The 20,938-nt window shown below is 47.5% G+C and overlaps 1 protein-coding gene across 4 annotated transcripts in view; it reads right to left on the bottom strand.

The window, feature by feature from the left end:
• The window catches only part of DOCK3 (dedicator of cytokinesis 3), a 564,947-nt gene that overhangs the window by 24,967 nt on the left and 519,042 nt on the right, over window positions 1-20,938 (bottom strand). For 3 of the 4 annotated variants that reach the window (XM_047693058.1, XM_047693067.1, XM_047693073.1), the window contains 7 exons: window positions 17,449-17,534; window positions 15,072-15,098; window positions 14,841-14,936; window positions 10,109-10,169; window positions 9,508-9,601; window positions 6,470-6,618; window positions 1,163-1,249 (listed from right to left, as the gene is read on the bottom strand). In XM_047693058.1, coding sequence (XP_047549014.1) covers window positions 1,163-1,249; window positions 6,470-6,618; window positions 9,508-9,601; window positions 10,109-10,169; window positions 14,841-14,936; window positions 15,072-15,098; window positions 17,449-17,534 — 600 coding nt within the window. The remainder of the gene's footprint in view (window positions 1-1,162; window positions 1,250-6,469; window positions 6,619-9,507; window positions 9,602-10,108; window positions 10,170-14,840; window positions 14,937-15,071; window positions 15,099-17,448; window positions 17,535-20,938) is intronic. The other variant, XM_047693084.1, reaches the window with a different exon arrangement.

Genomic DNA, 20,938 nt, shown 5'->3' on the forward strand with positions numbered 1-20,938 from the left:
GTTGCTGCCTGATGGAAGGGGAAGCCTTCCTACGCAGCAGGTGGACGCAACCCCACACAGATCCAGGATTCTTGGTTTTTGGTCTTTCAGGGGCACATGCTGAGCATGGACTCCTCCCACCCCTATAGATCTCTGGTTTTGGTTGATACTATACCAAGTGACTTTTGGCTAGTGCTAGTTATAGTTGGCTAATAGCTATTCTCAGCACCATTTTCCATCAGTCCAACTGTGTTGCTCTTGTTCATCATCTAACTAAAGAGGCTAATAGTCACAGAAAGTCTCAGTTGCCAGCATCATTGGTATTGTTCCAATTTAAGAGATCTTAAACTTTAAAAGTTGAAGTAATATCCATGATATCTAGCATTACTAAGGTCAGTACGTTTCTTCGTATGGGCTGTCCTGGCTTCACATTCAGAAAAACTCACTGAATTTTGACTGGGAAGACAGCTCTAATGCACTCAATCAAGCCGGCTTGCTGCGGAGCAAGGGCCTTCAAAGACCAGTCAGTTAGCTACTTCTAGATAACCACATCTATTACATACACCCAAATCCCCACGTGGAGGAGGAAACATGGCAGGGAACATTGCCACACTGACTGGGTGGAAGAGGAGGGGAGACTTCTGACTTCTCTTTGCTAATGTAGTCTGCAGCTACTATGACTCAGAACCCAGCACCAGCAACCAAGAAAATTTGGTGGAGACCTTCGAAGTCTATGGGACATTTCAATTAATTTTTGAGTATTTTGTATCAAAGAAGGGAGTAAGAACAAGGTGCTTGAAAGTGACCACAAGCCAAAGCATGCAAAGATCTTATAAAGTTTTCAGATCTTACAAAATTTTCCTGAACAAAATATTTCATGAAAGGTTTCTTCATGAAGTTGAGCTGCTACCTCCTCCTTGGACCTGCCATCTTATCCTGCATATGTGCTTCTCTCTTTCTTGAGCACCAGTGGCTCTCGGGGTCTGGATCATATCATTTTTTTAGTTCCCCAGTCAGACTGCCAAGGGTCTTGAGGGCAGGAACCATGGCCTCTGCTTCTCCTGTACTGTCCACAGCACTGAAACAAGGGCTAGGCCTGTAGTGAATGTTCACTCCGAAACTGGTGCCAGGAAAGTGCTCGCACCTCCAGTCAGGGTTGGGCTGGGGAAGGGGCAAAGCTCACCCGAATCCAGCTGAGGCTCTGATAATCGTAGAGGCTCTCGTACTGACACGCCAGCTCCCTGCACAATGGGATCCCGAACTCCCAGCTCTGCGTCAGAAAGAAAGATAAGGCGTCAGCACCTCAGGCCTCCTCAGAACAGCCCCAGCTCACATGGAACACATCAGAAGGCACAACTGAAGACCCCCTGCAGCTCATCTGTCACAAAGAACATCCACTCAGGATGAGTCTGTGGACAACACGAGGTGCTGTGCCTTTCTAGCTCAAGGCGTAGCTTTCAGGTTTCTCCTCAAAAAAGAAAAAGAGGCCTTTTTCTGACTACCTCATTAAGGATGGGAACTTCCTGACCCCTTCTCTGTTTCATTACTCTCCAGTTATCTTAAAAAAGTATTTACTTTTTTGTTGTATTAGTCTCGATTGGATGATAAACTACATGAAGGCAGGAACCCTGTTTATTTACTTTATCCTCAGAAACTAGAGCACTGCCAGGCACGAGCAGGTACTCTATAAAGATGTACTTAGTAAGTTCATGAAGGTAATAATGATTTTTGTTATTTTTTAAGCTTTTATTTAAATCCCAGTTAGTTAACATACAGTGTAACATTAGATTCTGGCATACAATATGGTGATTCAGCCCTCCCACACAACACCCAGTGCTCATCAGAACTAGTGCCCTCCTTCAACTCCATCCCATATTTCACCCCTTCCCCCAGCCCCCTCCCCTCTGGCACCTGTCATTCATACTCTGAAACTGGTGCCAGGAATGTGCACCAGCGTCTGTTTCTTGGCTTGTCTCTTTTCTTCCCTTTTTTTTTTTTTTCTTTTTTTTTCAGAGAGAGATCAAGTAGACGGAGAGGCAGGCAGAGAGAGAGAGAGAGGGAAGCAGGCTTCTTGCTGAGCAGAGAGCCTGATGTGGGACTCGATCCCAGGACCCTGAGATCATGACCTGAGCCGAAGGCAGCGGCTTAACCCACTGAGCCACCCAGGCGCCCCTCTCTTCTTCCCTTTAATCATTTGTTTTGTTTCTTAAATTCTACATACAAGTGAAATCACAAGGTACTTGTCTTTCTCTGACTGATTTATTTCGCTTAGCATGATACCCTTTAGCTCCATCCATGTTGTTGCAAATGGCAAGATTTCATTCTTTTTGATGGCTGAGTAGTGTTCCATTATATATCTATATACCACCTCGTCTTTATCCATTCATCTGTCAATGGAAACTTGGGTGGAAACAATGACTTTTTTAAAAAAAAATTGACAGATCAAAAGTAGGCAGAGAGGCAGGCAGAGAGAGGGGAAGTAGGCTCCCTGCCAAGCAGGGAGCTGATGTGGGGCTCAATCCCAGGACCCTGGGATCATGACCTGAGCCGAAGGCAGATACTTAATGACTGAGCCAGGTGCCCCTCACAGGGAATTTTGAAATTGACTCTGGATCCCTGAGTTAATATGATGCTTCTACCTTAGTGGGCTAGGAAACCTCTTACACCCCCACAATGCATCTTTCAAGCGGGAAGTGTCAGCCCTCTTTCTGGCTCTGAGCGTCACTTGGGCAGGTCTCAGCCAAGGACCCACTGCAGGGTCTGCCTGGCAGGCCTCTCCATGGGGGCTGGCTAAGCAGCTGAGCTGTGCACAGATCTCTGGCCAACTTGCCATGAGCATCCTGTGGGGAACTGCTCATTTGGGTGAAGAGGGCCCCATGTGGGACTAAAGGCACTCCGTCTGCTGACAGCAGCTCCCAGTAAAACAGGTCTTCTCCCCACCTGGGATCAATGCTCATCTGCCTTGCTGGCATTTCTGCCCTACTTTGTGTAATCTGCCCTTCTGCTCTAAACTCTCCTCCCACCTATCCCTTAGTTATCTTTAGAGCGAGCTAGGACCAAGAGTTTGAAGACATTCTGTCAGCCTTCAGGGACTGTGCCGGAACCTGGTGGGTCTGCCTCTCAACACAGGTAAGGAACATGCTGCAGGTACACCACACCCCCGCTATAGCTTTTCTCTGGTCTCCTTCCTTCGGGCAGGAGGCAAAGCCAACTCTAAAACTCCTACCAATGTCTGAAATCCAATTATTTCCACCAGCTCTGGCAGATGTGTGCTATGACACATCTTTGTGTTCCCTCTGACAGGGATGGTATGGAAGTTACACTGACTCAGGGCTCATTCTAATCAAACTGGGAAGGCAGGTGCAGGCCCGGGACTCCAGACAGTCTTTGTAATTCTGTTTACACACAGCCTATTAGAAGCATCAGATTCATCATTCCTTCAGAGGAGCACAGGCAACAGTAACCCTACGTCAGGAGAGCCCAAGCCCAACTCCACGGAGAAGGCTGCTCTAGTCCTGATGGTCTGTTTTTCAGATAAGCAAGGGTCCGAGACCTTTGTCCAGCTGCCCTTCCTGTTTGCTCCCTCTGCCCTGTGGTGGAAGACCAGTTCCCATCTTCATACCTCTCCATCCTTCTTTCAACTCCCACTCTGCCAAGCCCTTTGAGTGCTCCTTTCCTGGTCTGATCTGGGAATGCTGATCCTCTGTGGACTGGAGCCCAGTCCAGCCTGAGGCAGATTTCTAGGCTAACCACCTCACCACTGGTGAGAATGGCCCTGGGTTAGACTATGACTAGGATTTGAACTTCTGTCTCTATCCTTCTGGGTGCTCATGAAATGCACATGAGACCACAGAATGTTGGGATGTTTGTACCAGGCAGATGACAGAGGTTGGTGTGTGTGTAAGAAAAGCAGAGAGCCTGCCTTGTGAGGCAGAGTGTGCTGGCAGTGCTGAGGACCAGAATCCCTTTACCTGTCCTTCCCCAGAGTCTTCTTTTCTGCCTTCTTCCTGCTGCCAAGGTAGCTTTTCTCCTGGCACCAAGAACCCTACAAGAACACTTCTTCTGCAACAGCCAGGTTTTGCTTTTTTGAGTTCAATAATAATAATAAAAAAAAAACCCAAACCTGAAGGCTTTCAAGAACTGGTTAGCCTTTTCCACTGGTTCTAACACTGGTTCTATCCACTGGTTTCTGTACCGAGGAAGAGAAACACAGAAGTTGGGTCTTCTGTATGAAACCAAGAGAATGAATCTGATAAATACCTCTTTGAGGATGATCTTATGAAAGGGCTCACTCAGGGGTCTGCACTCAGCACAGAACCTATTCCCCCAGCAACTCACAGCAAAAAACAGGATTGCCAGAAGAAGTGGGAGAGCCTCAAGAAGGTGGCCTCCAGAGCCTCTGGTCCTTCCCCCGTCCTGCTCATCTACAATACTTGGGCAGGTTTTGCATTTTGATTCTCTTGTCTATACTAGGCTGTAAACCTCCTTTTCCAAACACTAGTGTAGTATGGAGTGAAGACGGGAACTATTGTCCTGCTGGTAAGCTCCATCAGATTGGGTTAACTTGCCACTCCATCCTCTGTGCCCAAGGAAAGAAAAGAGAACAACTACACTAAAGGTACTCATGCACCGGGCACCTGGGTGGCTCAAAGGGTTAAGCATCCGCTTTTGGCTCAGGTCATGATCCCGGAGTCCTGGGATTGGGCCCTGCGTCAGGCTCCCTGCTCAACGGAGAGTCTGCTTGTCCCCCTGCCCCTCACCCTGTTCATGCTCTCTCTTTCTTGCTCTCTCTCAAATAGATAAAATCTTAAAAAACAAAACAAAGCGCTCACGCTGCCCCCTCCGAGCTGGCCAGGCTTGCTGTGCGTGTGGGTGGATGGCAGCTTCAGGTGGGCTGAGTGCCAGAAGGGCAGGCCTGAAAGTGTGCTGGTGTGGAGCTCTGCATCCTTGCCCTGGACAGGCAAGGAGATGAGGCTTCTGGATGGCACTGGGGCTCAGTCGCATCACCTCCTTGCTCAGTCACGAGCAAGGAGGCCCATGCTCAAGCACTGAGCATGGGCCTCCTTACTGGACTAGGCTGAGAGCTCATGAGGGTTTGGAAAGCTTCCTACCTGGGTGAATTCTTTTGACAAAGATTTCTCCTATGTTATATAAAACTGGCCAATGTTTTCTGATTTATGGATGAAAGTCATTAATGTTTAGATCTTTCTTTTTAAAGATGAAAAAACTCCTTAAAAAAACTTAATTTCCATGCAAGTCAGGGGTTCAGCCATGACAGTTCCTGGAGTGATTCAAATTCAGCTTTTTAAGAATGGATAAGGAGGATGTAGTCCATATACTATGGACTACTATGCCATATAGTCCATATACTATGGAGTATTATGCCTCCATCAGAAAGGATGAATACCCAACTTTTGTATCAACATGGATGGGACTGGAAGAGATTATGCTGAGTGAAATAAGTCAAGCAGAGAGAGTCAATTATCATATGGTTTTGCTTATTTGTGGAGCATAAGGAATAACACGGAGGACATGGGGAGATGGAGAGGAGAAGGGAGTTGGGGGAAATTGGAGGGGGAGATTAACTATGAGAGACTGTGGACTCTGAAAAACAATCTGAGGGTTTTGGAGGGGCAGGGGGTGGGAAGTTGGGTGAGCCTGGTGGTGGCTATTATGGAGGGCACGGATTGCATAGAGCACTGGGTGTGGTACATAAACAATGAATTCTGAAACACTGAAAAGAAATTAAAAAAATAAATAAAAATTAGAAAAAATTCAGCTTTTTAAGCATACTCAAAGCTGAATAATGAGCAAACAGCATCAACAAGCCACCCAACCAGCCTTTGCAGTATGTGGGCCACAGCCTACTGTAGGCAGTCAGAGGGCCCCACGAGGAGCCCTCTGGGGGTTGGGAGCAGGATGGCAGGGGAGTCCCCAGGAGGCTAAAACCAATGCTGACAGTGCCTCAGTCCCACAGATTTGAGCTTGATGGGGAAGAACACCAGTGAGACAGTCCAGTCTGTGCTGTGAGGGAGGGAAATCCAAGATAAGATGTGCCACCACTGAGAAGAAGGACAGGCCGCCTTTGACCAAGGTTAAAATCCACTCATTGTTACAACTCATATTTTCTACAGCAGAATAGGAAAACAACATCAGTTCTTGAAGTAAATCTAATACGTGTCAGTAGGGGCCCAGAAGCCCCTGCGGTAGGAGCGTTAGCATGTGCCAAGCTGCTCAGTGGGGTTGTCTCTCACACCTTCAACCTGGAATTGGCTTCCAAGCCACAGAATTAAACTGTTACATATATATATATATTTGTTTTTTCCCCAGAGAAAATTCATGCTGCCTCCAAAGCTAACACACACATGGGCGTCCATGAGCTTACTGCCCCTCATGCCCCCTGTAGCCTCTGCCTGGCCCGTCAGTGTTGAGACGGTGGAAGCAACACAGTGGAAGCCGAAGAGCTGAAAGGCTTGGCTAATGACCCTACCTTGCCTTTGTTGAAGTAGTGGATGATCTTGCGGCACAGTCCCTCTTTCCGCTGCCACTCGGTCTGTGACAGGTAGTGCAGAAATTCCCGCAGCGGCCGTTCCTCCCACTGTAGCAGCTCACAGTAGAGGAGCAGAGTGAATGCAGCCTCTGTGGGGACAGGCAACATGGAGGTCCAGGGGCTTCTTCTCAGGGGCCTGGGAGTAGCCTGGTGCCAGTGGATGAGGCTAAGTACGATGCGAGGGCAGGCCATGGGCAGCCCAGGTCAGGGACACTGGATACCAAAGGTGACATAGAGGGGCTGCCCATAGCATTAAGGGGCCTAAGATCCTGGCAGGCACCTTCCTCCCACAGTTGCTCAGTGACGTTGGGCTCCAGGTAAAGCACGGCCTGGTTACCTGAGTTTGTGTACAGGCTGCCTTGCTTTGGGAGATGCTGACGTGTCAGACAGTTCTTGGGTTCCTTTTCAGTCAACTGACTACAGCTTCCTCTCCAGCCTTCTCAGACTGGCTTTTGTGGGTGGGCACTGACCCAGGTTTCTCTCAGCAACCCCTCCAAGCTAGCCCCAGTGGCTCCAGAACCATTTTCTGATCTTAGCATGGCCCTCATCTCCACTGTTTCTAAAAGGACCAGAGAGGAGTGTAAGTGGTGGTAACTGTGATGGGCCTGTAGCTGAAAGCTCTATTCCTGGAGGAGCCAAAGCTTTGCTGGACCCAGGCCCGAGGACCAGTGGCACCTTACCCTATATGTGTAACTGTTGGAGAAGCTTATATCAAACAACACCACCAGGACGCCTGGGTGGCTCAGGGGGTTAAGCCTCTGCCTTTGGCTCAGGTCATGATCTTGGGGTCCTGGGATTGAGCCCTGTGTCAAGGTCTCTGCTCAGTGGGGAGCCTGCTCCCTCTCCCGCCTACTTGTGATTGCTCTCTTTCTCTGTCAAATAAATAAATAAAATCTTAAAAAAACAAACAATAACACCAAAATACTATGGTTCCCTCAATTCTAAGGCATGTATCACACTGAATTACAACCACCACTTATTCCTGTTCTATTTATTCATTTTCAGTGGGCATCTCCTACTGGCAAGGTAGGTAGTTCTAGCTTCTGCCTGGCCTTCAAGGCCCTACTCAAGTCTGCTCCCCATGACTGTGAAGAATCTCATCTCCAACTAGTCCAGAACCCACTTCCAGTTTTAGCCAGATACACCTGCCTGCAGCCACTCTCCAGGCTCCTTGTCATTGCCTCTCTGCCTGTGCTCTGGCCACTGGACCTTCCTGCCCAGGGATGCACAGGCCTCCTTACTGGATTGGGGTGAGGAGTCCTTTCTTTCTGGGGACAAGACTCTGACACACTAGAGGCCTTCCTCTGAAACTTAGGAAACCAGGAGAAATCTTCTTCTTTCTGACTATATCCTTTCAGATGTTACTCCTGAGGCCACCAGAGACACAGCTTAGCACCCTTTCTCTGTCCAGATCCCGACCTGGCCTCTTAGTCATGGCCCAGTCCTCAAGGAGTTAGTAAAAGCCTCTACAGTACATGAAATTTATCAAAGTCTATGACTTCACCCCTTTCTCAGAGGGTTGCTGGAATCATGGGTGGAAGCAGACACTGAGAATGGCAGGTTCAGCCCAGTCATTTCAGATTTTAATTCCTGCCAACCTGTGTGGTCAGGAAAGGTGGCATCTATAGCAAATGATCTCTTACATCTTGAGACGAGGAGGGAGGATTCTGAGTTTCTGCAGATCCAGCTAATTCTAGTCATGTTTATGGACAAGAATAGCTTGAATTTCCTGGTTTGTCACACAAATTCAAGTCCTGCGGCTCGAGAGGTAGGGTGTGGTGGCTGGTCACCACATTGAGGAAGGTGGCTATCTGGGGGGAACTATGACACACGGTGATCAGGCAGGAGCCCCGTGCACGCATATGCTCTCCTGACTCAGCATAGTGCTCAGTAAATGGTGTGACAGGCAGGTTGACATGCTATTCAATTTGTTCCATTAGAAAAGGCCTTTGGGGGCGCCTGTGTGGCTCAGTGGGTTAAGCCGCTGCCTTCGGCTCAGGTCATGATCTCAGGGTCCTGGGATCGAGTCCCGCATCGGGCTCTCTGCTCAGCAGGAAGCCTGCTTCCCTCTCTCTCTCTCTCTCTGCCTGCCTCTCTGTTTACTTGTGATCTCTCTCTGTCAAATAAATAAATAAAATCTTTAAAAAAAAAAAAAAAGAAAAGAAAAGGCCTTTGGGCGCCCGGGTGGCTCAGTTAAGCATCTAACCCTTGATTTTGGCTCAGGTAATGATCTCAGGGTCATGAGATTGAGACCTGTGTTGGGCTCTGTGCTCGGTGGGGAGTCTGCTTAAGATTCTCCTTCTCTTTCCTCCTCTGCCCATCTCCCGCAAAAGAAAAAAAAAAAAAAAAAAGAAAAGAAAGGAAAAAGAAAAGCACAGGCCTTAGTGTGGATTAAATTGTACACACAGTGAAAGCACCCCCATCTGGCCTGTCAGGAAGCCAGGTGGACGCTCTCCGCACTCGGCATGCTCTCCATTGGGAGCTCGAAGTGTGGCTGCTCTGTGCAGCTGCAGGAGGGAGAGCCTAGGGTGCGAGGCAGTTCTGCTGATGAGCTCTGGAAGGCCCAGGGTTAGGTGGCTATTTCTGTGTTGTGGCCTCACTTAGCTCTGGCCGTGGAGGTCTTCAGGAAGGCTGTGCTCATGGAGAGTGACACTGAGTTCAGGATGCCTGAACCTAGCACGTCAGAATTTGGAGGTTACCCTTGAGGCCTCAGAGTTGGTGGACTGGAGGCACAGAGAGAGCAGAGCGGCCTCACACAGCAGAGGACAGGCGTGTTGCCATGGAGGAATTTCTGCCTGCTCTCTCTCCACCACATTTTACAAAGTTGCTGAGGGAAAGGAGCCAGGTGAGGGCGCAGCCCAGGCCCCACCACTCTGCTAAGATCTGGCAGGAACCAGCTCAGAGCCTTCTCCTGCCTGCTGTGCATTCCTGTCCTGTCTGTCCTCAGGGGAAGGCACATCTGGCCCCCTGCCACGCACCCGTGTAGTTTTCAGCCTGTAAGTGCATGTCACAGAGCTTGTGGATGTAGCGGATATACATCTCTTCTTTGTTGATCTCAGATTTGTAAAAATTCTATAAGAGAGAAGGAAATACACATTAAGATGAGAGAGGCTTCCCCCTGTAGCAGCCATACCTGAGCTCCAGGAGGCTGGCCAAAGCCCTGGGTGCGCTGGACGGGAGAAGGAGGGCAGGCCATGGAGGCCCTGGCACCAGAGAGAAAGAATCAGCTAGAAGACACACGTGCTCCCCAGGTGTGGTACAGCCAGTGGCAGACCTGGGGGAGTCTTAAGTGGCGAGTAAGGGGACGAGGGCCAAGGCAGACTGGGATGTAGGGTATGTCAGGGTTGACTGGACCTTGCCAAGAGGCCAGTGTGGAGTTCTGTCCAAAGAGAAGCTCATGTCGTTCCTTTCCCAAGTGGGAATGTGACTGAGGAGTTGCAGACCTCCAAGACACTAGTGACAGAGCTGATATCCTGCCTCAAACCCTTAGGCTTACAGCCACTGTAGAAGGGCCAAGCCCATCACACCGTAGGACAGATTCCACTGGGCAGATAGGAGGAAGGGCCCATGTCCTCTCACCATCAGGTTAACAGTACAGCCGATCTTCTTATTTTCTGTTTCCTCTCCTTTCATGCAGTCCCTGGATGGGAGAACACAAATAAATGTCCCATGACACGAAGTGCTGCCTCTGAGACAATGCATAGGACTCCAGGGTCACGGAGGCATTAGCATGACTAGACACGAAATTAGGATGCTCTCCAACAGAAAATGCTTCCACAGATGGGGACTGTACAGGGAATTCCCCTTGAGCTTTGGACCCACTTTCAGGGCTCAGAGGTCTCTGTTCAACTGAACCCCTCATTCTGGTGGCAGGGTGTAGAGACCAGATAGTACATTAGGGCATAAAGCAGCACCAACCAGTATCCTCAGCACAGAAGAGGGTATCGGTAAAGTAGAATGTTAAATCCCCAAGTCCTCAGAAGGAGAGGCACAGAGCTTTCCTGACAGGGAAAGCTCCCTTTGTAGGACAGTGTTCAACAGAAGCCAAGATGCTGCGCTCCAAGGGCCTAGCCTCAGGACTCTTGGCTACAGTGATCATGGCGTGGTCATCATAGTAGCCGCCTCACTGACTTTTCTCCCTATGCTGTCCTTCCTGTGCACTAAAAAGAAACACATGTTTGACGTTTCTTTCTGGCGTGAGGGTAGCTTCAGCCAGGGATGGGCTGCGTTCATGCTAGACTGAGCCGGGCAGGGTTGGATGGAGGAGGGGTCAGGGCTGGCCTGTGAGACACAACAGGAACACTGAGGATGGCGCTCCTCCCCTAGGGAGAGAGGGGAGAGGGAGAGGTCAAAACCAAGCTCCTCTGGAAGGAGCAGAGGCTTGGCACAAGGAGACAGAGGAGAAGGAGAACCAGATTGGTGAATCCGGCAAGAAGCCTCCTGTATGCACAGCCAGTCAGAGTCCCATCTGCCTGTTGCGCTCTGTTCTGTGGCACCCCACGCTGCTCTGGTGTGTAGATGCAGCTCCTCAGGCAGCTGGGCATAGGTGGGTTTGTGGAGCACTAAGATGTTGGGGGAGAGAGCATCTTGGCTTTGCTCCACTGACAGGCATGCAGCCTAGGGGGAAACCTCATAGCTGGGAGTCAGGAGTCCTAGTCCAATGTATACATATTTAACTGTCAACAACTATTTTCTTAGTAGGTCCTTGATGAACTAAACTGCACTGGGGTTGAAGAGACTTTCTTGGTTCCTTCATGGTCTTCTAGTCAATCAGTATGTACTATACACCTGCCTGAGGACCATCAAAATTCCCTGAACTTCTGGGTGATTGTTGGACAAACTCAGTTATCCCCATCTTCCCAGATGCAATCCAGCTCCCAGAGGGATGACTTTGAAAGAAAGGAATACTGAACGGTCTACACAGCAATCATGGTATTCCACAAAGTCAAATGTCCTTCCTTCTGTGGAGGGCTACTATCAGAGCAGGCAACAATGTGGGATTTGAAACCAAGGTCCTCCTTTTGGGTTCCCTCTCAGGCATGGGAATTTGGTTCATTTGTAGCTGGACATGGGGTTCCTGCACAGGCCACTGCAGAGCCTGTCTTTTGGAGCTACCAGGGACAGGAAACTGCTGTGACTTTTCAAGAGGAGGGCCAGATGGCCAACTTGTTACAAGCAACACTCAAAGTGGCAGGAGGCATCTGTCTCTCCAATAAGTTGGCCCCAGAGAGGGCAGTGACATCTCAACCAGCTACTTTGGCATTAAATGGTTGTTTTTTTTTCTAGAAAGCATCTGAAACACTTACTAGGTATCACCTTCTGTTTGGCCATAACTAGAACCTTACTGTCAAGTCAATTAAACAAAAAAGCATTGGCCTCAACCCGTTGATAGCAGGGGCATTCCCCACCCACCTTTGTGCACTATGACTGCCTCTCCCATGCACTGCTAACAACCGACTCTTCTCTTCTGTGTGGTTTTGTATCACTTCCCTGTGGCTACTCCGCAGAGAGGACACGTTTTAAAGCCTCTGACTTGGGTGCGGTCGTTGCTCTCCTGCACTTTCTCTGGAGGAGGAATAGGGAAGACTCTCCTAAACAGGCTTCTGAAACACGTGGGTGGGAGCATGGTGCTCATGCAGAGCAAGACCAGGGCCCAGGAGGCCCCAGGGCGGGGCGGGACTGGAAGGCTCCATAACTGCCCATTTCTCTTCTAGATAGCGCGCTCCAATTAAATCCGCAAGGGCTTGGCAACTCTAGCTCTGTCCCTGCATGTTCCAGGGCACTAAGAACCACTCCCCCCACCTGCAACCCCAGGGGCTCTGCTTCCTTGCCTGGGAAATACCAAAGCCACCAGTGAGCACCTCTGTATCTGACACAGAGTACTGTTCTCACAGAAGATGGAGACATTAGCACAAACACGGAAGAGGTGCCCAGAGGAGGTTCATGCTAAAATGGAGACTCACACTCTAGGGTGAGTCATTCTGGAGTATAAACTATTAATTAATTGTGTAATCAATGTATACATATTTAACTGTCAACAACTATTTTCTTAGTAGGTCTTTGATGAACTAAACTGCACTGGGGTTGAAGAGACTTTCTTGGTTCCTTCATGGTCTTCTAGTCAACCAGTATGTACTATACACCTGCCTGAGGACCATCAAAACTCCATGCAGGGTACCGGGGAGATAAGGACAAGGTCCCTGTCCTCAGGAAGTCACTCTCTTCAACTGAATGAGTCAGAAAGGTGACAAATGATCATCATCCAAGGGGCTTTGGATGCTTTGGAAGAAGTATGTGCAAAGATCCAGGTGAGCTCCTATCTGGGAAAGCCTCCTTGATGGGACTTGGTAGAAAGGGCACTCCTGGGAGAAGACAGCACATAGAGAAGAAAGAAGGGAAAGATGTGAGTGCGGACAACATGGGTGAGGGGAGAGGGCATGGCTCTTGAGTCAGATGTGGGTTCAGATCCCAGTAATGGCATTTCCTACCAATGGTGTTTCTTCACTGATGAAAACAAGGATAAATCCTTCAGGGCTGCATATGGGATCAGAGACAGTGTTTGTAAAGCACAGAGCATGTGGTATATTTTTAACAGATAAGAGCCATCATAAGGATTGTGGTGTCTCCTTTTGTGTTAACAAAGAACAACACTAGGGGGTTAGGGTATGCACATGGCTAGTGGGGACTGTCAGGGGACAGGGCTGAATAAGTGGGCAAAGGCCAGTTTAGGAAGGGGTTTGACACCACATGAAAGAATATGAACTTTGTTTTTTTAGGAACCATTCTTGAGACAAGAAATGGAAGAGAATGAAATTGGTTTTGGCCATGAGTCTGAATTGTTTGTACAAGGTAGGTACAAAAATCAAACAGACAAGGGGCGCCTGGGTGGCTCAGTGGGTTGGGCCGCTGCCTTCGGCTCGGGTCGTGGTCTCGGGGTGCTGGGATCGAGCCCCGCATCAAGCCCTGCATCGGGCTCTCTGCTTGGCGGGGAGCCTGCTTCCTCCTTTCTCTCTGCCTGCCTCTCTGTCTGCTTATGGTCTCTCTCTGTCAGGGAAATGGATGAAATCTTAAAAAAAAAAAATCAAACAGACAGCTAGAACTAGGCTAGGAAATTAATTTTGGCTCTTTCTAGCAGGCTGCAGAATAGAGCTGACTTTTAGTAAATGTTTCAGTGAGGGGGAGTTTACAGAATTTTGTCCACCCTTCCCTGTCTGACGGCAGGTACAGAAAAGGCTGAGGATGTGGCATGAGCAAGGGGGTTCACTATTCTAAAAGAGGTCCCCAAAAGGCCACTTGTGACCTCATAAGGCACAGTTGTGCTACAGGAAAAGGAGATGCTTAAGAAGTGAGCCCATTTCTCAGGAATTCCTTTTCCAAGCCCAGCTAGTGCACAGGATGGACACCTGAGTCTTCTGCAAAGCAGAAGTCTTGGCATAGCAGTACCCTCTATTCAGCAGCAGCTGGAGGTGGGCTAAACTCCCTAATTTCTTGATACACTGGTTGCAAGTACTCTCCTTTTGTGTTTGCACATCTTGTAGCACAGAGGAGACAACTATTGTTTGGTGATGGGTTTACTCTGTCATTCTTCCTCATTCCCTATCACCTTCCTCTAGCCACCACATGAACTCTGCTGAGAGAATAAGCCTGTAACAGGGGCTTCACTGCCACTTTTGGAGTAATTCAAAAGCCATGATATGACAGAAGGCAAGACTTCATGTAAAAACAAATTTTACAGGAACTCTCAGACTGAACACAGCATAAAGATCTCTGAGCTCACATCTGCTTCCTCTAATCTACTTATGGCCAGGACCAAGGGACAGAAATAAGCAGACTTTAGGCAAAGAATAGAGGTATGGAGAAATAGGGTCCCCAGTCCCTGCTAAAAAAACAACTGGAAGTCCTACAAGGTCCCACTTCTGCACTAGGTGACATCTCGCTGCCCATCTGCCATATGGCTCTCAGGAACATCTGCACAAAGGACCCTGTTTCCTGCATTGTTCTGCTGTGGCCATTTCTCTGAGCCTTGATTTTTCTGGATGGAAAGCCAGATGCCAGCATGTCCCTGGACTATCCCCTGGGAGCACATATTAGGGAATCCCAGGAAGCCCTGGCCCACCCTTGGGAGAGGGCTCTTTCCCTTTCTCTCCTTGGCCATCAGTAGATTCCTCATGACTGGTGATGGCACTCAAAACCCAGAGCAGTCCTCCCACTGAAGGCCACATGGTCTTAATTTTATAGTTGGGGATGTCCTTGCTGAGGAGAGCATCCTGATCAGAGAAGAGGTCAGGTAGGTCGGTGTCTGAGAAGATACCTGTAGTCAAGAAGGCGTTCCATGAGGCGGGTGACTGAGGTCACAAAGGAAATGCCGGTTTCACGCCATGTTTCCTGTTCGACCTTCTCCAGCAGGCTATTGGTAGGAAGTAGAGGAAACAAACACAATGTACAATTCATGAGCTTTTCCTGGGCACCAGAGTGAGGTCCCAGAGCCCGTGGGGCCTGCGATGGATCTGGAGACGGCAGACTTACCACACTGCAGTCTTACCTGGGGTAGGGCCCAAACAGCTGGGTTCTACTCCATGCAGCAGAAAGCAAAGACAAGGTGATTACTGAACTGGCAGGAACAGATGAGCATATTTTCCATTTTCCTGTGTAAGTTCCTAAGGGTGCTAATGAACTGAGGAAAGGGTTTTGAAGCCCCAGCCCTTTAGGTGTATGCTGTGAGGTTTGTTCTGAAACAGCAGCTGAGTGAGAGCCCCCTGAGGATGGTCTTGCAGTTGGTCATCTACTTCTATCACTGCTCGAGAGGCATCCTCAGCGAACATACAGACTAACCTTTCTATGTAAACCAAGAAAAATGTTCCAGCTAGTCTGGACAGTCCAGTATGAAGGGCAGTAAGCGAGTCCAGGAGCTAGACCTGGTCATCTCCACTGTCAGGGGACGCTTCTGTGTGAAACGTACCAAAGCCAAGAGCTAAATGCCCAGGTCCTTTTCTCATTTGCCAGCCCCTGCTGGTACCTCAGGGCAGCCTCTGGCTTCTCTGCCTTCTCACAGATCTCTCCTAGGGGATGATGACCTGGACACTCTGCTTGCTCCAGTAATAAGCCCAGGTCCAGGTCTCACCCCTGATTCCTTTCCACACTGTCCCTCATTCCCTGCAAGTAGTGAAAGTTAACTGGAATGGTAGGCCCAGCTAGAGGCCCAGCCTGGCTGCCATTCATGCTTCCATGATGGTGATGGTCTTCCCCACACAGTGCATGGCCTGAGCTGAGACTCTGGGAAAGTGAGGGTTTCCCATGTGACCCATGTTACTAGAGAGTGAGGGCAGCACCATTGCTCTGGGCTCTGAGCTGTGTGGATGAAGCCACTGTGTCAGGATTTCCCACACTATTCTATAGAGCTCTGCTGTCCTGGAGGGCTGAGAAAGGTATTCTGTGAGCAAACAAGCCCGTGAAATGCCGGCCACACTCCTGTTGGAGAGATTTCACAACTTTCTTTGTTTGGTAGGCTTTGAGAAGTCCTACAGTACAGAAGCCCGTTCAATTTTAATTGAATCTTCTCTGAACTGATTAGCCCATGATCCGCTTATTTTCTTCCCCAGCATCTTCCCCAAAACACAAATTGGGAAATGCTCTTCCATGGTCCTCTGCAGCTTTCAGCCCTCAGACATGATTTAGAAGAGTTTATGAAACCCTATTTGGTCAAGTAATTAGTAACTGCAAGTTATTTGTGTGCTTTTTGCTTTGCAGTAAAATCAACTGTTAGTGACTTCGGAAGAGATTTCTCTGTATTATTTCCATAAATAGAAACATCTTCAGCTAAAAGAACAATACTAAAGTATGGATTCATTTTCATAGATAAGAATTATTTACCTTTCAAACAAATTCATATTTTTATCATATGACTCATCAAGGAACAAAGTGGGCAGGATTTATAGCCGAAAGATCACCCCCTTTTGAAACTGGAAGATCTGGGTCTTTCCCCCACAGACCTGCTTCTCACTGATCATTTGACTGAGGGCAGGCTAACACTTCCTGAGCTCAGTTTTATCAACTCTATTCATCAAGCTGACTTCTGCCCTGCCCACTTCATAGGTGTGTATACAGTATACATTTTGTATACTGTAAAGTTCTAAGTAAATGTACAGTATTATTATTGGAAAAATATGTTACAGGCTTATCTTCAAAATGGCATTGAAACAAAGAAAAGTATTAAAGCTGGAAATAATGAGTAAGATGGGAAGGGACTCTCTACCTGTAAGAGTCTTAAGATTTTGTTTTTTAGGAAGGTAAAGTGTCCACCATCACTATTTATCTAGGAGGACCATGGCATCCTTGAGTCCCTCTTTGGACTTAGCCCTGTGGCAAGTCCTGTAAGGTCTCTTGGCCTACATCAGTTCAAGACAGAAGCTATGAATGGTGGACCTGGGAGAATCCCTGACATCATTCAGCACAACTGCCCGGTTTTACAAACAGGGAAACTGGCCTGGAGAGTGGGGGTACAGCTTGTTAAAGTCACAATACCCACAGCAGTGTTTTTCCCAAGCTGACTGAACCATCTTACAAACCAGGGATTAACTTTTTTCCTCTTAGAAATGCCAGCACTGAGCCCTCACTGAGTCCCCATGGGTTGTTTGCCCAGGATACAGTGCATGCTACGAAGACACATGATTTCCCTTTTCCTATCAGCAAATCGAAGAGCTCAGAGTTATCACCTGTCTCTACCTTTTTAGTCAACTATGGCAATCCCTGAGCAAACTTACTGACATAAGGCCATCTTCTTGTTGACTAGGAATGACCCAGGTCTCTCCTGATACCCACCCTCTGAAGCCTGCCCACCAGCGTGGGTTGCACCCCTACCCTTCATCAGCCCACTTCACCCCCTCCCCCAGCGTGGGGTACCAGGGGCTGAAACAGCTTACAGCAGGCCGAAGAGCTCCCTGTAGCTCTCATCGCCTTTCCCTTCTGACACCATGCTGTCCAGCTTGTCAATCAGCTCGGCCTCCACCTAGAGGGAAGCAGAGACTTCGTAAACCTGAGCTGACCTCAGAGGAAGGACGGGAAATTCAGCTCCTGCCATATGTGAGGATGATGCGGAACTGTTTCCTGATTTTTTTCCTTGTAACAGATAAATCCTAGGGAAGGCAGGATCTCATCTACGGCACCAAGAAGCCCCCCTGACTCCCCTGATTAGGATTAGGAAGGCCTCTCACTCCAGTGGCTTAAATAAAATTTGGAATTTATACACCTTAGATACTCTTTTCCCGGTCTAGGGACAAAAAGCAAGGATTCCTTGGAAAGAAAAGTATTTTGAATCCAGAAGAGGCCTTTGCCAATTTTTTCCCTTTTTTCTTAAAAAAAGCTCATTCAAAAGAAATTGTGTGAGTAAATTACATTTGGTTAGAACTTTACTCTCTAGTCAGCCAGTCACAAAAGAAGCCTGCTGCTGGGCTAGTCCTTACTGTAATGATGACAGGATTCTGAGTTGAGTAGGAGTCTTTCCTTCAGATTCTCCTTCAGGGTAAAATGCTCCACTGTCATCCTCATAGGACCTAAAGCCTTTGGGGCTGCTGCCTCTGCCACTGCCTCATCACTGGGGCCCTTGCATTTGTTATTGAATTCCTAAACTGTAAGGGGTAAGACGGTACTTGTTCCCACCCACTGATCTGCAAGGAATTCAGCAGTGCTCGGCCACTTTTCTAATAAGCTTCCCGGGATTTACTCTGAGGTGAGAAATTAGTTGTAAGTGATGTGAGATAAATATCTTTTAAACCCCTAATTAGTCTATAAAAAATGTGGTATTTGGTATTTATACAGATACTTCACGTAAACAAAAACGGCATGGCTGCTTTTAGTGATGAGCTGTAACAGAAGCATTTTCTCATTTTGCATAGGACCAATGAGTCCGAAGGCAATGAAATAATAAAAAAAATAATTGGATTAGGAAATTCATTGAAGGCAATTATGGCTTCTGAAATCCCTTCAGCAGAAAATGAGAATGGATGCATAAATATGGTCCTCTTTATAGTGGTCTGTTCTGTGGCCGTGATGGACACTGTCATTCATCTATATTTGGCCTGATGAGTCAGCTGCTTGAATATGCATTTCAGAGAAAAGAGAAAATCTGAGACCAAGGGTCCTTAGGGATCCATGTCATCTGTTTTTCTCTGTGTGGAGAAGAGGCTTCAGCAGGGACTTGCCTGGGGTCCTGTAAAGTCAGGAAGAGCCAAGCCCAGAGGCCAAGGTCTCTTATTCTCAGTTTAGATCTTATCTTGTCTTACTGGGGCAATCAGCTAGCCACACGCCTCCTGGTGTAAGAAGAGTCTGTTTATAACAAGGGATCTCTTTTCACACATGCAGATACACGTAGATTGTATTTTCCAGAATGCGGCAAAGCTGGGGAGGGGACCTGGAGCAGCAGTGAGTACAACAGTGCACACATGGGTGCAGCAGTTCCCTGGAGTTCTCAAAATGGGTCCCTGGGCCAGCAGTATCGGTCATCAGGGATGTCACTAGAAATGCACATTCTTGGAGCACCTGGGTGACTCAGCTGGTTACATGTCCAACTCTTGATTTCGGCTCAGGTCATGATCTCAAGGTCATGAGATTGAGCCCTGCTGAGTGATGAGCCTGCTTAAGATTCTCTCCTTCCCTCTGCCCCTCCCCCCACTTGCGTGAGTCCATCCTCTTTCTCTCAAATAAATAAATAAATCTTAAAAAAATTGGATACAAATTCTCAGGCTCTCAATGGATCAGAAACTTGGGAAGGAGAGAAGTAACCTGTTTCAAACAAGCTCTCCAGGTAGTTCTGATACCTATTCAAATGTTAGAACTTCTGTGTTAGGCAAAGGAGCTGGTGATGGAAGGCTCTGGGGACATGACTTCATCACTCTCTTCAGTAGTGATAAAGGAAGAAGTTATTAGGAGAAACTGAGAAATCCAAAATACGGGAATGCTGAAGATCCATGTATGCAAAACCAATGTCTTTAAGTCAAATATGAAATGCTAAGTTCTGAAAATATATCGTATCATAATTGGTAATACTGACAATTTCAGGTTTGCAGAGTTACCTTTATCCTATGGAACCAATATTCCTAAAGTGACAAGTGACACCTTGTTACTCATTCATTCAACAAACATCTGTCCTGTGACAACCAGCTGCCTACTTCAGAACAAGATAGCTCCCTCTCTCAGTCTATGTTTTCTTGCTTACAAAGCAGTAAGAGAGGTTAACAGTCCTCTTTGGTATCCCTGTGCGCTAGCTCTTGGGAGCACTCCATGAATGTTAGTTTTGATTTTCATCTCCATGAATCTAGCATGTCTCAGGTACCACGATGGGTTCTAAGGAGTAAAAGCACAAGAAACAGCCCTGGCCCCCAAGAGCTAGCTCATCATCTCAAAGAGGAGGCAGGGACAACAGCTGACTCATCTCAGCACGCTCAGTGCTTGGGACAGCGCACACAGAGAGGGTGGCCTGCAGTCTAACACATCAGTGGACAGCAGCATTTTGAGAGAAGAGGTGTTGTAAAAACTTAAGGAAAGCTTTTGCTCTTTGATCCAGCAATTTTAGGTGAAAAGTTCATCTAAGCAAATAATTAGGAATGGATATATTTTTTGCAATATTAGCAACAAAAATCTGGAATGAACCTGTTTCTAAAACTAGGAGCCTGACTAAAACCACAGCAGTCTAAGGCATGCAATGAAGAGTCTGTGGCCTCCGAACCGACAGTGTGGTACTGTGGAGCATGAACTGGCAGGAATAGATGGGTGACAACACGCTACTAAAAATGGAGATTCAAAATCAATACACACAATGGTCCTCAAAACCGCAATATACACAATGACTCCATCTTTTAACTTAAAAACTTTGATGTATGGAAAAAAAAAGTCTAAAAATGACATACGTTGCCCCCCACCCAAGTTACTAGTTAGGTAGGTTATGGATTAGATTTTTAAATTATAGCTTATTATAATTTTAATTTTTCTACATTAAATAACTACTACTTTTATAATTAGAAGAAATAATTTTAGTAGGTAGGAAGAAGTAGGGGAGTAGTTAACAGGGCCAAAGCTGTGGAAAGCACAATTGGAATCAAGACAAAAAAGTCATTAAATTTTGGTGATTAGAGGGTGATGGGTGATTTTGAAGAGAGCAGCTTCAACAGAAGTGGGTACATACTAGACTGGACAGATAGGAGGGTGCGAAGTGGAAGGGGGGGGTGCAAAGAGTAGATTACTTTTTAAAAATATCTGATAGGGGCATTTTTCAAAATTCTGGAGCAAACATTCCTAAAATCTGTATGGAACCAGAAAAGACGCTGAATTGCCAAGGAACTGTTGAAAAAGAAAAACAAAGCTGGGGGCATCATGTTGCCTGATTTCAAGCTATATTACAAAGCTGTGATCACCAAG

This window comes from Lutra lutra, chromosome 1 (assembly GCF_902655055.1).
Source record: "Lutra lutra chromosome 1, mLutLut1.2, whole genome shotgun sequence".
Lineage (NCBI taxonomy): Eukaryota > Metazoa > Chordata > Mammalia > Carnivora > Mustelidae > Lutra > Lutra lutra.